This window comes from Podarcis vaucheri (assembly GCF_965113315.1).
Source record: "Podarcis vaucheri genome assembly, chromosome: 3".
Classification (NCBI taxonomy): Eukaryota; Metazoa; Chordata; class Lepidosauria; order Squamata; family Lacertidae; genus Podarcis; species Podarcis vaucheri.
Window position 1 is genome coordinate 123,735,268 of NC_138761.1, and position 17,543 is coordinate 123,752,810.

Sequence of the window (17,543 nt, forward strand, 5' to 3'; positions counted from 1 at the left end):
GTGTCTACCAACTGCAATGAGCTACCCATATATTATGTTATGTAATGTCTCTAGCGAATCATTAAATCATCCCTCCGATTTTTTTCTTCTCCACAACTATTCAAAGCTGTACATTGGATGATATGCCTTTCAGTTTAATGTTTACTCAAGTGAGTGGTGCTTACTTCCAGAAACTAATGCTTTCCAGAAAAGATTACAATGCTCTTGAACACGGCGAACTCATAACTCAGGATTATCAGTAGAGAGCAGCATTGTGAAATCATTTGCAGATGAAATTATTCAATTTCAATTAGGGACGACAGCATTTAGTTTGAAAGTGTCCAGTATTTCCTGAACTTTCACCCATTGAAACACTCACACATATTTTTCTTTTTAGCATAATTTCTATTTATCTTCATCTTGAAACTGTTTAACATGGTGGCATTAGGTTATATCTTTGTATACATTAAAGCATATGACATGCGACAATGTGAACAAGGAAGGACAATAACTAAACCGTACATCCTCTCATAGTGCCTAAATCCATTCCTACAAAGGTTATGGGGCCCAGTGAAGACAAAAATCAAAGTATTATAGTGGGTGTGGCTGTATTTTCTTAAGAGAGAAGAGAGATTCAAACCAGACATTTTTTCTATTTCCTGGTGAGACCATGGTGACTTCCCTTGTCTCTGTTGTGAAAGGGATTAGCTCCCTCTTCCCTTTCAGAGCAGAAGCTAGGCGGAGAAGGTTTTGAGTTTTTCCTCTTGCGGAGATTTAAATTTTGATTTTGAATTTGACACATTTCCCCCGTTTTTGATATGACCAGTCAGAATTCCATTGATGAGGGTAGCCTTAAGCTACCCAGACTCTCAGAGAAACTTCATTCAGATACAGAGAGAAGATGGAAGATGGTTGCTTAATTCTAAGCCAGAAGCAAAAAGTCACTGAACTAATTGACAGCATGGAGATTCCAGAAGCAAACCCAGTTGCCAGATCTATTATGACAGATTTTTTAAAGAACCCGGAGGAAACAAAGCCATTGCCTGACATCAACAAATACATTTCAGAATCAGAATACATTGCAGCCACAGATGTTAACATACCCAACTTCCTCTACCATTCCTCATAAGGCATGGTTTCCAGACACTTTATCGTCTTGGTCACAATTCTCAGCACATCTACTTGGGAATATGATGCTTCAAGATCTTTGAAGGTAAATGTTAACATGGGAATAAATGAACCAGCTTTGTTGGTTGATCTCTATGCCTCAAGTGTCATAAGAACTCAGGGCCAGATTTTAAGTAAGAGATGCTCCAATGCTAGTTTCACGGGATTCGGCATTAAGGCAGGTAAAGGGGAACACTTAAGGTTTGTGACAAAGCACAGATCAATTCTACCTGTAGGCTACTCAACCCAAATACCCTTGCAGAACAGGGGTGTTTTAAGAAAGGCTTGCATTGCACACACAGGTAGGCTAAGCAAGCCAGGAGCTTGTGAGTCTTAGAAACGTGGCAGAGCGCAGAGCTGGTGGGGCATGGGCGATGTTGTAAGCCCAATAGCAGGAGTAAGGTCCAGGTCTTCCTGAGATGTTCCAGGGGGTGGCTGGAAGGTGAATTTCTGAAGGAGACTTGTGAAGAAGAGGAAGAGCTCCATTTTGGCAAGAGTCTCACCTAAACATGCTCTCCGACCTGTATGGAAACATAAGCAGCAGAGAAACTGGGTTTAGCAGTTGCTTAATAACATCCCAAGGGATGTGGGTGGCACTGTGGGTTAAACCACAGAGCCTAGGACTTGCCAATCAGAAGGCTGGTGGTACGAATCTCTGCAACGGGGTGAGCTCCCGTTGCTTGGTTCCTGTTCCTGCCAACCTAGCAGTTTGAAAGCACATCAAAGTGCAAGTAGATAAATAGGTACCACTCCGGCGGGAAGGTAAATGGCATTTCCGTGCGCTGCTCTGGTTTGCCAGAAGTGGCTTAGTCATGCTGGCCACATGACCCGGAAGCTGTACGCCGGCTCCCTCGGCCAATAAAGCGAGATGAGCGCCGCAACCCCAGAGTCGGCCACGACTGGACCTTTACCTTTAATAACATCCCAAATACTTAAAAGCAGAAAGTCAGGGAACTGACATCGGAGCCAGAGGCGGAGGCAAGGCTCTCAAGCAATGCTGGAGAAGGGCCCAGCAGGGAGAGAGGCAGCTCATCAGCTGGGGAAGGAAATCAGCGTAACACCAGGGATAAAGGGGGGGCAGATGGGGGAATCGGCGAGAGGGCTCCAAGACTCCTCGCCGTAGACCAGCGGGGAGAGCATGGGTCCTCCACTACCCACACCCTCCCTGCGCAGAAGACCTCCGCGCAGGGAGAGTAGGAGGAGACTTGGGGTCAAACAGCTTTTATGCTGGAAAAGGTTTAAGAAACGCCCACTGACGGATTCTGCTAGTGACTGAGGCAGCCACGAAGTGAAGGGCTGTCCAGACAGAAAGGGTTTAACAAGGCAACATAGCCAGGAGTGGCGGCAACTTACGCATGAGCAACCCCTATATTCATTACACAGACGGAAATGCAGAGATGAAATAACAGCTCACAGTGTCCATCTTAAAAGAATTAAGAACTCCCAATACGAGCCATCCTGAAATGCCGAAAACCGGGGTGGGGATTTTTCAGCCTGAGGGCCACATTCCCTGCTGAGCAACATTCCAGGGGTGACTCACCAACAGTGGGCAGATCTAGTGGCAGAAATGGCCACAGCAACTGATGTGATTCTTTCCTTTGCACAATAGGTTACATTCGTGGCATGTAAAAATCCCATTGACTAAGCACACACTATGCAGGTATACACAAAAGTTTTTAAAAAGTTACCTGCGGAGAAAGGCATGAAAGCATCTCTCTTTACGAATTCTCCATCAGAATTAAGAAAATGTTCTGGATAGAATTTATGTGGTTTCTCCCATTGAGATTCATCGTGCAGCACAGAGGACAGCAATGGCATGATGTATGTCCCCTGCAAAAACAAAGCAAGAGCTATTTTAAAATAAAGCATATGCCTCTGGTACAATAAATACTGACTGCAGAATAAATGAGATTTTTAGTTCACTTGAGAAATGCCTTTCGTTTGAAAAACTTTAACATATAAACCATGATCTCCCACCAGAAATGGTTTCTTTTCCAACCTTGTGCTCCTTCCCATTGAGATCTGTTTAACGGGTTTAAGATGACGCTGAAGAGCTTGCTTGCAGTGCAATCCTATACAAGTCTGCACAGATGTCACCCACACTGAAGTCCAAGGGGCTTACTCCCAGGAAATCTTAAAATATATTGCAACTAGTAGGCAGCAGTTCAATGAAACGGATCACCTTTGGAATGAAGTAGCCATTAAGGGTGACATCTGTAGCCGTGGCATGTGGCAGGTTGGTTGGGACAATATCAGCAAATCTCTGGATCTCATGGACCACAGCATCTGTATAAGGCATTTTTGTTCGGTGTTCAATCCTTGGCTGAGAAGATCCAACAACCCTTGCAATTTCTTCCTGGACCTTTACTGGGGGAAACAAAAAAAGAAAGCATTCATTTTTCTACCAAGATAATCTGTTTGACTTTGGCCTCTTAAAATATTAATCTCCACAGCATAGAACTGCCATAAACTGGTTCTCCAATTTCCCGGATTCACAAATTTAATCTCTAGAATTTGACAAAGGTATTTTTAAAAAAGACAAACATTTTAATCAATAACCTGATATACTGAGGGAGAGAAATGCATCCAGGATAATTATTAAAATATCACTGCTGGGAATATCCTGAAGCGGTAGCATTTACAGTGGTACCTCGGGTTAAGAACTTAATTCGTTCTGGAGGTCTGTTCTTAACCTGAAGCTGTGCTTAACCTGAAGCACCACTTTAGCTAATGGGGCCTCCTGTTGCCGCTGCACCACCACTGCACAATTTCTGTTCTCATCCTGAAGCAAAGTTCTTAACCCGAGGTACTATTTCTGGGTTAGTGGAGTCTGTAACCTGAAGCGTATGAAACTGAAGCATATGTAACCTTGAGGTACCACTGTACATATAAAGGCAGAAAACAAAGATTTCTGGATCCTACAGAGCCAGACAAATTTTGGAGAAAATATGGGCAAGAATTAGCTGGAGAAAGGGCATTTGAACTGGAAGGTGGAAGATTCAACAGAGGTGGAGAAATAAATGAGGAACAAGATGGCTTTGAAAATTCTAACTTGGAATGTTAATAGGCTAAATAATAGGACTAAATGAATAAAATTGAACATGTAAAGAAGTTAAACTGGGATGTTATATGCCTCCAAGAAACACATTGTGAAGAAACATAGAAGAAAATAAATAAAAGGCATGGAAAGGACTTTGTACCTTCTGATATAACAAAAAAGAGAGGAGTTGCAATGTGTATAAAACCTGAGCTGCACCCAAAACAATTACAGTGGTACCTTGGGTTAAGTACTTAATTCGTCTGTAACCTGAAGCGTATGTAACCTGAAGTGTATGTAACCCGAGGTACCACTGTATTAAAAAATGAACAAAAGCAGTTTTAGAAGAAATGGGTAAATATTTAGAAGACAGCATACTACGTAAGATACCAAAATGTTGGAATTACAGCAAGCTATTTTACAGGCAAAATTAGGGAAGGCACCCGGACCTGATGGACTTTCAGCAATATGTTATTAAAAAATTACAAGATTACCTGATGCAACCTTTAAAAGATATTATGAATATAACTTTGAATACAGGAGAGTTACCCAAATACTGGAAGAGTACAAACATAACTTTGATGCATAATCAAAATAGAGATCCAAAGCTGGTTAAGAGCTATTAACCAATTTCATTGTTGAATAACAATTATAAACTGTTTGCAGACAGATTAGCTAATAGGTTTAAAACTGTATTATAATAAATCTTTATTGCGGTTCAAAGTCCCATAGAGCAATTTCAGAAAAAAATACAGATAAGACAGTCAACCACACAAGAAAGAGCAACAGAGGGGGTCATTTTGTTTTGTCTCTAGCATGATAATCTTTGTTTCTTATAACTTCCGAAAGAAACTTTGCCACGGCCAGTGTAATATCATTAGACCTGTCATCCAAAAGATATTTAGCATGGGAGGCTTCAGATTTTCCCAGCAGATTTGCCAGTAGGGGTTTGATCACTTGGTCATACTGCCACAGTGCAGTAAGATATGCGTCATGCAATCGATGTCCTGAGAACATAAACAAAGCCTATTCTGATAAGGGATGCCGCTCAGTCAACGATTTAGCACAGGGGTCAGCAAACATTTTGAGCAGGGGGCCAATCCACTGTCCCTCAGACCTTGTGGGGGGCCGGACTATGGGTTTTTTTTTGGGGGGGCGATGAACGAATTCCTACGCCCCACAAATAACCCAGAGGTGCATTTTAAATAAAAAGACACTCATGTAAAAACACACTGATTCCCGGACTGTCCGCGGGCTGGATTTAGAAGGTGATTGGGCCGGATACGGCCCCCGGGCCTTAGTTTGCCTACTCATGATTTAGCACTTTCGATGGAAATACATTTAGTCTGGCTTTGGTAAATAAATGCTGATAGGTTGGTACAGACAGGTTCCTAAGATATGAGGCTATCTGGATGGTGTACTCATGTTGGATTCCTGCGGCTACTGGGCCACAAATTGCATGAGATCAAGATCACAGGTCACTATGTGAAATGTCCTTTGCCTCAGGGATTCAAGGGCGGTCTCATAGGCCAGATGATACAAGATTACCAAATGCAACCTTTAAAAGATATTTTGAATATAACTTGGAATGTAGGAGAGTTACCCAAAGGTAAGATGGAAGATGAAACGAAATGTAAAGAATCACAGAAAGAGGGAGAAGGGAGTTCAGGTTGAAATGCTAAACTTATGATTGAATAATTGTTGTGAGATAGATAGATATGAAAATTATTAATATTTTCTCTCTCTAATAGTTACATATATCTGGAATTAAGCTATCTCAGACTAATCGGAGACAACCCAATGAAAAGCACTCACTCTGAATTTCAGGATGTTTCATCATTAGTAACAGTCCCCAGCGCAGTGTGGTAGCAGTGGTCTCTGTGCCAGCAGCAAATAAGTTGGACACAATAACTGTTAAGTTTTTGTTGTGGAAATATACGTTCGTCTTGTTCTTCTTCTTCTCCTGGGTTGCAAAGAGTATGAACTGGTTAAAACGAATGGAGTGAGAAAATTTCATGTGCAAAGATAAAAATGAATACCTGACTGGATCCGATGATCCAAAGTATCATTGCACATCACCACAGTCGCTGAGCAGTGAGAGATTCCAGGTTTCCAGACTATGCCATCATGATGAAAGAGGGTTTATTTAAACATACAGTGGTACCTCGGGATGTGAACGGGATCTGTTCTGGAGCCCCGTTCACATCCTGAAGAGAACATAAGATGTGACTGTGTGTCTTCACATGCGCTGGTCATGTTTCACTGCTTCCGTGCATGTGTGTGATGTCATTTTGCCTGACTGCGCATGCTCGAGCGGCAAAACCCGGAAGTAATGCACTCTGTTAGTTCCGGGTTCCCGCGGAGCGCAACCCAAAAATACTTATCCTGAAGCGTATTTATCCCGAGGTATGACTATATATTCAACCTGAGCCTAAGATAGAGGGGCTCAGCCCCAAAATGTCTTGCTTCTCCATAGTCACAGCTGTTGTTCACCATCTACCAACTAAGAGAGGAGGTCGGGGAAGCTTGGCAATCCAGCTCCTTCTTCTCTGATGCGAACCGTGGTGCTTGACTCCTCAGCCAACAGCCTTTGTTTAGACAAAGGAACTAGTGGCAGTATTTAGATGACAAGTATATGGCCCTCATCTCACAAAGAAACTTGTCTGACTGATTCAACAATAGATTCCTTCATTAGAATTAACCCTTACTGGGTACAAGATCCCCACAAGCTGGAACGTGCTCAGGCATCTTGCAGACTGACCCCGCAAACCTGCAACAGTATTATGACTGCATACATGGAAGGCAGCATTTCTGGCGAACACTTGTGGAGATCTAAAATCAGGGTTACCATAAAGTGTTGTTTTCTGCTGACATATATGGTTCTCAGTTGAACTTCTTTAATGTACTTACTCATAGTCTTTAATGTATTTACTCATAGTCTAAAATGGAAAAAATGACACAGAAAAACCACATATTCATCTAGAACTGCTTCATTAAACTGAGATAGACAATGTGGTGCCCTCCATATTTTCGCGATTGCAACTCCCTTCAGCCACACTTTCTAACAGGAAGAGTAACACAGATAGAGTTGCTGGTTATAATAGCTGCCTGTCCCGCTGGGAGCCAGAGGGGAGTGAAGAAAGGAAGGAGAAAAGGGAAGAATCTTAACTGTGGTGGTCAAGAGGGAGAAGGATAAATGCCTGGCCTATTGCCAAAGAGCAAATGCTTCCCTACTGTGGAGTAACCTGCCTCACATAAGGAGCATACTTAAAATTAATTAAGTCCTAGTCCAACTGCCAACTGAGGACTGCAATACATCAAAGACTACCTCTCCCCATATAAATCGACCAAGATCCTGCAGATCCATCTGAGGCTTCTTCCTGTAGCTCCTCTCCAAGAACAACGGAGCGTGGCAACATGAGAATTGGCCTTTTCAGCAGCAGCTCCCCATTTTTAACAATTTAATGCCTCTCCACTCTAAGTTCTTCCAATTGTTCATTCAATAGTTGATGCATGGCACCAACAGGCAGTGGGATGTTTTTCAGTATTTTCACCACACTGAGCACTTTTTTTCATTCTGCTAGATGACATTTTTCAATCTTTACTCCCAGGCCTCTTGGGTTCACCTTATTCAACTGAAAAAGTCCAAATATAGCTCTTTAATTGTTGTTCTCATCAACTGTCTAAAACAGCCTTTCTCTGTTTCAATATGATGAGTTGTCAAGGGTTCCAACAAATCTTAACAGTAAAATAGCCCATAAATATTTGCATATTGTATCTTCATTAAATCATACCTAGTGCCACATTCCAATCTCATTTCTTGTTGGTGATGTTTCACTTTGGGTTCTTTTTAAAAGGAAAGATTTCTCTCTCTTTTTTACAATTTCATCCAGTCATTTTACAAACCTATGAGGTGAGGGGGTTTTCCTTCCTTCAATTTGTTAACTAGAATCTCGCTTTCTAAATCCAATATCTGTCACCTCCAGTCATCTTTTAACATAAATCCATCAATCTCTTTGGGCTTCACAACAGCTCTTTTATATACCCCCATTGTCATGTTTTCTTGATCGGGGATTTTTTTCAGAAATGCTGGTGAGCATGTAACCTTTGCTCCTACACAGGCAACATCTGTACCAGTAACACACTAACAATGGCCGAAGATTGGGAAATGGTAGGAAGTATGCCATGTTGGTCCCTTCTGAAGTGAGACTTCCTGACTACAACTTATGCATTCACTTGCGAATATGCCCTTAAAACATGAATTGAAAATGTCAACATTTATTCTGGGCCAACTTAAAACACTCCATTACCTCTTGCTGTTGGATAAGAAATGAGTCAATAAAGCTCCTCTGGTCATTTTCATCCAGATCTCTGAGGTGTTTTATGAAGGTGGCATTTATGAAGGCAAACAGCTCATCTCTGTTTTGGATGACAGTCTTATAAGCCCCCAAAAGAAAACCAAGAGCAGGAAACATGTTATACAGCTGAAAGGATAAACATGTGAAAAAAGAAGAAGAAAACATTAGGAAAGCCCAGTACAGTTCTCTCAGCTGGCTCTCTCAAACCATGACTGCCCAAATACAAAGAAAACTCTTGAATGCCATTTGGCATAGGCTATGGCAGTTCTCCTCTGGAGGTTCGCCTTCAGAGAGGGAGATCTGCCCTTGGAGGCCCCCTTCTGAGCCATCATAGAACCAACAATCACTTGTTCTTCCTTGTCCTTGGAGTCCCGATGGCAGTGAGACAAGAAAGCGTGTGTGCAAAAGAGACTTTGTTACAGTAACGGGACGACTGTGCCGTGTGAGTTTTCTTAATATTTTGAATTAGCACCAGGTTTCTCAACATATCAATATTCTGTGTTTTGTAGTGAACCCTGAACAATATACAATAAACAGGTAGCCCTGCCAACTTTGCATACACTGTTATTATAATCAAGTGTTTGTTTGTTTTAATTGTAAAAAATAGATTACCGTGACTGAAGAGCTTCCGAAAAGCCGGATATTTTCATTGACCAACTTCAGAAGTCTTATGTATGTGGGATCTTCATAATCAAATCGCTTGTCTAGTAGTATGGACACTATAATATTGGAAGCAGCTGCATTCATAATTGTTGTGGTCTCAAATGGGTTTCCTATACATAAATATGACAATTTCTGTTGAAATTCCAAGTATGGAAAGGGAATTATTTTTAAGTCTGTTCTTTGTTGCCTTAAATCCCTAGTGGCAGCTTCCCTATGTGTAGACCTCATTTATCAAAGAAACTGATCCTAAGTGTTGCTGGATGTGACCATAGCTAGGCTAAGAAATGCTTGGAAGTCACAGGAGTTATTGCAGTACAATCTGCACGTTACAGGAACAGACCAATTGCAGGGAACCCTGGGAGCTGTGCTTCTGGAAGTTAGGAATATGTAACACAATAGTCTTGGCACCTTTAAACAATGGTAGTGTAGCTATGCACCAGAGGAAAACACCAACCCACCTTCATAAGATTCAAATTTATTTATCAGGACACTGCATTCCTCAACAATTCTATCCTCTATGGTCCTCTTTCCCATTCCGTAGTCCCGTAATGTGCTTAAAGCAAACCGCCGCATCACTTTCCAGTTCTCACCATTAGACAGACTTACACCTGAAAACGGGAGGAAAGGTTTCATGTTTGCATGGCCATTGAACAAAGAATCAATAAATTATGTTCTGCATTTCTTCTATGGAACTGAGAATGGATCCCAGCTATTCTCTCAGTCAGACTCAGACTTCTGAGCTTTGACAAAGTAGCTGGCAGCTGTGCCATCAGAGCAAGACCTGAGAACAAATAGATGACAGTGGTCACAGCAGCACTCAGCTTGTTACTTTGTATTTGATGAGCAGACATTATGCCTTCTTAATTTACCCTCTCTGTGTAGGCTATGCCGGAAAATGGTCAATCAGTTTCCCCTTGGTGTGTGGCATTACTTTTCCATGTGACTATTATTCACAATCCTCCTGCCCCATTCTCCCCCACCTCTACAATACGACTGTTGGGAAGAAGGTGGGAATGGGAAAGGTTTGTTTTAAATGGCCTCCATTTTTGTTTCTTCAACAGAGCCCCACTGAGCCACTGAAAGTCAAGACCAAAAAAAGTTGGTCTGGTCTACTCTTTTTAACATTTTAGCTTGATCTGCAGAAATTGACAGGCGACACTTTTTGTGACACATTCTCAGCCTAATGCCTACAGATACACTGTCAATTTCAATGGCACTGAGGTGGGTTGAAGAATTCACAAGGATTTTCCCCACAGGAAACAATGGATGTTGTTGACTTGCTTCGCAAACACTCATCTTACAAACCATTTCTTGGGAACAGATTGTGTTCACCTGGTGGGCCCAGTGTGTGTTTGCAAGCATTACCAGTTCCAATAAAAAGGGCGGTGCCTCACCAAAGCCTTGTGCAAGCTCTTGAAATAATGCAAAGCTGGGCCTGTCTGCAAATGCGTCCGCCTGATTAACCAGAGCCTCCTTTACTGTCTCATATCCTGTCAACACCACAATTTTCCGGGGTCCCATTTGGATGCTGAAGACAGGGCCATATTGCTTTGACAACTGGAATTCAACAGAAGAAAAAGTGAGAAAGAGAGTTCTGGTATACCCAAAGAATATATTAATGTAAATCATCTCTCACAGAACCAAGACTACATTAGCTTGCACATTTACCTGAGAGTAAAGGCTCTTTTATACAATCCACAGAATCTAGTAGCACAGTTTGACTGTTAGATTGTTATCAGTTTTTTTCCAATAACAGAATCCAAATAACATAATAATAAAGTAAAAGAGCATTGTCTATGCCACAATCCTCTTCGAGACATTTGCTACTAATAGCTGTAGCAGCAACAATTGCTGGACTCATGATACAGCAGCTCAGCCTTTTTCACCCAGTTCAGTAGACTCCACCTTGGGAGCAGGGCCAGGGCGGGAGAGTGCTAGAGTCAAGTTGCATGGGATATCTAGTCAAGTTGCATGGGATCAATTCCAAACTGTTACCTCCAAGGATGTGGATAGGCTGCTTGCACAAGTGCAACTGACTACCTGTCTCCTTCATCCTTGCCCATTCTGGCTCATAAAAGCTCTGCGGGGTGGTGCAGACCTGTTAAAGAGCCTTCCCAAACCCGCTGAAAGTGGTGGTTATAAAGGCACTTATTAAAAAATAAATCTTTGCACCCAGTGCAATATGGTGAACTATTACCCAGTTTCAAATCTTCCATTCGTTGGCAAGGTGATTGAGCGGGTGGTTGCTGAACAACTCCAGGCACGCCTGGAGGATGCGGACCATTTGGATCCCTTCCAATTTGGATTCAGGCCTCATCATGGGACTGAAACTGCCGTGGTCGTGCTGATTAATACCTCCGGCAGGCTAGGGACAAAGGTGAAAGCTGTTTCCTAGTTCTGCTGGATCTCTCAGTGGCCTTTGATACCATCGACCATGACATCCTTCTGGACCGTCTAGAGGGGCTGGGAGCTGGAAACACTGCTATACAGTGGTTTTGCTCCTTCCTCCTGGACCGTGTCCAGAAAGTGGTGTTGGGAGATAACTGTTCATGCCCCTGGGCTCTCACTTGTGGGGTGCCTCAGGGTTCCATCCTCTCCTCCATTATTTTCAACATCAACATGAAGCTGCTGGGAGGGATCATCAGGAGGTTTGGGCTACATGTTCATCAGTATGCGGATGATAACCAGCTCTACCTCTCTTTTAAAACAGAACAGTGAAGGTCCTGTGTGAGTGTCAGGAGGCGGTTGGAGGTAGATGGTGGCTGAATTGAGGCTGAATCCTGACAAGACAGAAGTACTGTTTTGTGGGGACAGGGGGTGGGCAGGTGTGGAGGACTCCCTCGTCCTGAATGGGGTAACTGTGCCCTGGAAGGAACGGGTGCACAGCCTAGGATTAATTTTGGACTCACAGCTGCCCATGAAGGCACAGGTCAATTCTTTGTCCAGGGCAGCTGTCTACCAGCTCCATCTGGTACACAGGCTGAGACCCTACCCATCCACAGACTGCCCGCAGACTGTCTCGCCAGAGCAGTGCATGCTATAGTTATCTCCCGCTTGGACTACTGCAATACGCTCTACGTGGGGCTACATTTGAAGGTGACCCAGAAACTGTAACTAATCCAGAATGCAGCAGCTAGACTGGTTACTGGGAGTGGCTGCCAAGACCATATACGGGCCATATACCGGCCCGTAAAGACCAATATTGGCTACCAATACATTTTTAAGCGCAATTCAAAGTGTTGATGGTGACCTTTAAAGCCCCAACCGGCCTCGGCCCAGTATACCTGAAGGAGCGTCTCCACCCCCATCGTTCAGCCCGGACACTGAGACCCAGCTCTGAGGGCCTTCTAGCGGTTCCCTCATTGCAAGAAGTGAGGTTACAGGGAACCAAGCAGAGAGCCTTCTTGGTAGTGATGCCCGCCCTGTGGAATGCCCTCCCATCAGGTGTCAAGGAAATAAACAACTATCTGACTTTTAGAAGACACCTGAAGGCAGTCCTTTTAAAGTAAGTTTTAAAGCTTGGTGTTTGATCATGTTTGATCATGTTCATAATCTGTTGGGTGCCACCCAGAGTGGCCGGGGAAACCAAGCCAGATGGGTGGGGTATAAATAATAAGTTATTTTAAAATTATTATTATTATTCAGTTGCGGCAGCACAAATATTTGCTAGGAATAATCAGAAAACCAGAACAAAATAGGCAGTTGTAAGGATAAATGTGATTATACCTTTAATGGCACCTCTCAAATCTTGTTTAGAAAGATAGGCTGAAGGAGGAGGCTGGGCTAGGCAAGGTTTGTACCAGCACTTTTACATCCTTGAAAATGGAGGCAGAGTCAAACGGGATTAGACACCAGACACCCCCAGACACCTTGTTCAAATTACCAGTTGTAAATTGCAATTAGGTCCTATGACTGGAAATGTTAAGAGGCAGTTCTGTAGCACACAAAGGGGAGATGAGATTTATAGGCTCTAAAAGAACAAAATGTAATGCATTATTGATATTAAGAATAATAATAATAATTTTCTACCCCGCTCATCTGACTTGGCTGCCCCAGTACCCTTCAGCCTTGCCATGGGAAGAACTGGAATCTTTACCTTTAACATGGTTCTGTGAGGCCTCTTGAGATCCATGATGTGGAGATTCCCAATGAGAGGTAAAGGCCTCGGTCCTGGTGGAAGATTTTGGGAGCTCTTGTTCCAGAAAGTGCCCAGTTTCAAAATAAGGGAAATCATAGTGATAAAGAGGAACAACGCTGGAATTGGCTCTATCCAATCCATTTCGTTTATGCAAGCAATTATTTGGGGGAGTGGTTATAATAAAAGCTACAGTGCAATTTGGTGAAGAACAATGTCTTGCAACTGCAGTGAGCAGTATTTATATTATGCTAGGTACTGTCTCTAGCAAACCATTAAACCATCCAGTAAAATGGAAATGTGTTCTGATTTGCCCCTCTGATTTTTTTCTTCTTCTCCACAACTATTAAAATCTGTAAATGGGATGATTTGCCTTTCAGTTTAATGTTTACTCAAGTGAGTGGTGCTTACTTCCACAAACTATTGCCTTCCAGAACATATTCAAATTCTCTTGAACCTGGCTGCAGACCTGTTACCCAGATTATGTATAAATTAATCTGTTATAATGGGTGTAAAGGACAGCATTCTGAAATTCTTTGGAGTAATCATTGAACTGCATTCAGGGATGGATGTTTCAAAGTGCACCAGTATGGACTTCCGGTGAGGCAAGATGGCAAGCGCCAAGGTCAGCATGGAGCTTCTGAGGACCACAAGCACCAATGGCGTTGTCTGGATGGTACCTGCACCACCATCAGCACCATGATTGGGGGGTAACCAGGGGTGCCCAACGCAACAACCGAGGAGGTCGTGAAAAGCCCCAAGCTGCCTCCCAGTGGCCTCGACCCCACTGGGACTGATAGCATCCCACCGATAGCTGAGTAGAACTTCAAGGCCTGGAGGCCTCTGGAGCCAAACAGAAAAAAAGCAGAAACCTGCAGATAAAAACCTGGCAAGCCAAAGGGCGACACGGTCTAAAAGACTTCTACAAAAACAACAAAGCTACAGAGCAGTTTGGTCAACAACAGTGTCTACCAACAATTATGTTACATAATGTTTCCAGCAAATCATTAAACAATCCCTCAATTTTTCTTCTTCTCCACGACTATTCAAAGCTGTACATTGGATGATATGCCTTTCAGTTTAATGTTTACTCAAGTGAGTGGTGCTTACTTCCAGAAACTAATGCTTTCCAGGACAGATTACAATGCTCTTGAACACGGCGAACTCATAACTCAGGATTATCAGTAGAGAGCAGCATTGTGAAATCATTTGCAGATGAAATTATTCAACTTCAATTAGGTACGACAGCATTTAGTTTGAAAGGGTCCAGTATTTCCTGAACATTCTCCCATTCAAACACTCACACATATATTTTTTTTAGCATAGTTTTTATTCATTTCCATCTTGAAACTGTTGAACATGGTGGCATTAGGGTATATATTTGTATACATTAGAGCATATGACATGCAACAATGTGAGCAAGGAAGGATAATAACTAAGCAGTGCATCCTCTCGTGGTGCCTAAATCCATTCCTACAAAGGTTATGGAGCCCAGTTAAGACAAAATTCAAAGTATTTTAGTGGGTGTGGCTGGATTTACTTAAGAGAGAAGAGAGATTCAAACCAGACATTTTTTCTATTTCCTGGTGAGACCATGGTGACTTCCCTTGTCTCTGTTGTGAAAGGGATCAGCTCCCTCTTCCCTCTCAGAGCAGTAGCTAGGCAGAGAAGGTTTTGAGTTTTTCCTCTTGTGGAGATTGAAGTTTTGATTTTGAATTTGACACATTTCCACCATTCTCATTTTTCATATGACCAGTCAGAATTCCATTGATGAGGGAAGCCTTCAGCTACCCAGACTCTCAGAGAAAGTTCATTCAGATGCAGAGAGAACATGGTAGTTTTATTCCAGGGATAACCAACAGGTTGATTGGGATCGACTGATCGATACCCAGGAGGTTCTGGTCAATTGCTGGCTCCTTTTCCTTTGTTTTTGCTTCAGAGCAGCTGGCCCTTGCCCCTCTCCCCGCCCACCATTTTCAGCTGATCGCTGGAACAGAAGATGGAGTTTTGGCTGTGAGGCAAAATGTTTCCATAGCGATCTTTTGGTGAATGACTAATGCCCTCTCCCCTTTACTCTAGTCTGACATTTTCCCCTTAATAAAGGAGATTTTCTCATAAAAAAGGCTCAAGAAGCTTGGCCTAACCCCCAAAATGGAACTTTCCTCTCTAAAAGTATCTGAACAACTTTGGCTGCCAGTCCCCCCCCCCTGTGAGTAGATCACAGTCTCATGGGAGTTGGACGTCCCTGTTCTAAGCCAGAAGCAGAAAGTCACAGAATTAATTGGCAGCATGGAGATGCCAGAAGCAAACCCAGTTGCCAGATCGATTATGACAGACTTTTTAAAGAACCTGGAGGAAACAAAGCCATTGCCTGACAACAACAAATACAGTTCAGAATCAGCATACATTGCAGCCACAGATGTTAACATTCCCAACTTCCTCAACCATTCCTCATAAGGCATGGTTTCCAGACCCTTTTTCGTCTTGGTCACAATTGTGTGGCAAGTTCCTGCCTCCCCCTATAGAAATAAAGACACAGGACACAAGAGTTCGAGTTAACCAAGTGGCTGGTGCTGTGCTTCCTGTTTCCGGCGGTGGAAAATGGCGGATCCCACATGATTGGACCTCATCCGTTCCGAATATTCAGGGCTGATGTGGGGAGGACTGTCTTGACGACCCGCAGTTTGCCCCAGATTGCTGATGTGGCAGAGGGCAGGGGCACTGGGTCACGGAGCAAGGGACGGACTGACACTCCTGCAATGCCACCCCATAGCCGGACGCATCTGTTTGGGAAAATATAAAGATTTGGAAAACAACCAGACATGCTCTGAACTGATGAAGCTGGGGAAAAACCTGCAGTATGTACAGTCTCTGGTACATCAAACTTCAAAGAGATCCTCATCATGATGTTTGGAATCTGGTCTTGGTATGTTTTTTCTTTTCCCTCTTACATTAACAATTTGCATTGCATGCCAAGCCTCATTAAGAACCTAAATTGCTCTTCAAAAAGTGAGTACAGATGGACTTTCATATATAATTGGGACCTATTCGCAGCGGCTTTGCTTCTAAGATTAGATTTGAAATGCCTGTTAAAGACAAAAACAAAGGACAAAGGACAAAATGGCTTCTACCCACCACGCACTTATGGAATATCTGAAATACTTCCCTGATTAAGAGAAACAGGAGCTAACTGATGGTTGGTCATAAAGACTGGAAACAATATTATATACACAACTGTTTGCAAAAAGATGTTTTTTATTATGAGCGAGAGAGAGGGCTGAATGGATGTCTGGTAGCCCCCTCTAGGGCCCGGAGGGGGGACTTGGAGGATTCCAAAGGCCAATTGCTAACTGTCTGATATATTGCTACATTGCAAACAGTCTGCTTAAGAATAAAGAAGGAGGTTTCTCTCTGTTTCTTTGATAACACCTGGACGGGAAAGATCAACGATTTGGGAGCTGCCAAAATAACAATTCTCAAAGAGCTGGACAGAACTTTGAAATTGGATGCAATTAAATGAAGTGGTGCGATGAAAAAACAAAAGCAGCTGAACGAGTACAATATACGGACAAATCTGCACTTCATAGAAAAAAAAGTATCTGTTTTCTGACATGAATGAGGACCGCAGAACCAGAATCAAAACGTGGAGGGCAAAAAATGGATATGGAATTATGAAAAACATTGAGGATGATGAGAGGCAAGACTATGATGTTGAAAGCGCTTCAGAATTCAGACTGTGGGAAGCCAAAACAAAAATTAATACAATTTGGAAGACAATTGGACTTTTTTATTTTAGTTTTTTATTTTTATTGGATTTGATATGTTAATTGGATGCTTTTATTGGAAAATTTAAAAAACACTTTAAAAAAACACACCAAGTGGTTGGTGCCAATCTGCCAGTTGGAAAAATTCCTACCAGGCCCCTTGACGGCGACCGACCGAAGCCCATAGCAACGTCAGAGAGCCTAGCCTAAAGGGTGGGAGGGGAGGGAAAACCAGGTCAGCTGCGGCGCAGGAAAGAGGAAGAGCCCTGGCCACGCCAGACCTACGATTGGCTGGCTCGGGGTATGACGCGTCCGAGGATTCCCCGCTATCATGTGGGCTGGAGCCAGCCCCCGCGAGTGTGGGAAGGGGCGTGAAGCCCGCAGCCCCACCTCCTCCTCAGCTCGGAAGTGGCTTTCTCTGCACATCTACCTGGGAATAT

General features: G+C 43.0%; 1 protein-coding gene across 1 annotated transcript; it reads right to left on the reverse strand.

The window, feature by feature from the left end:
• Positions 1-363: 363 nt before the first annotated feature.
• On the reverse strand, positions 364-13,498 carry LOC309528839 (cytochrome P450 2K6-like). Its single transcript, XM_082216566.1, has 9 exons — positions 13,301-13,498; positions 10,599-10,761; positions 9,663-9,812; positions 9,154-9,314; positions 8,494-8,667; positions 5,999-6,167; positions 3,329-3,513; positions 2,835-2,976; positions 364-1,667 (listed from the first exon to the last, which is right to left on the reverse strand). Exons 1-9 carry the CDS (start codon positions 13,481-13,483, stop codon positions 1,480-1,482), a joined length of 1,515 nt encoding a protein of 504 aa, XP_082072692.1. The 5' UTR covers positions 13,484-13,498; the 3' UTR covers positions 364-1,479.
• Between the last annotated feature and the right edge of the window lie 4,045 nt (positions 13,499-17,543).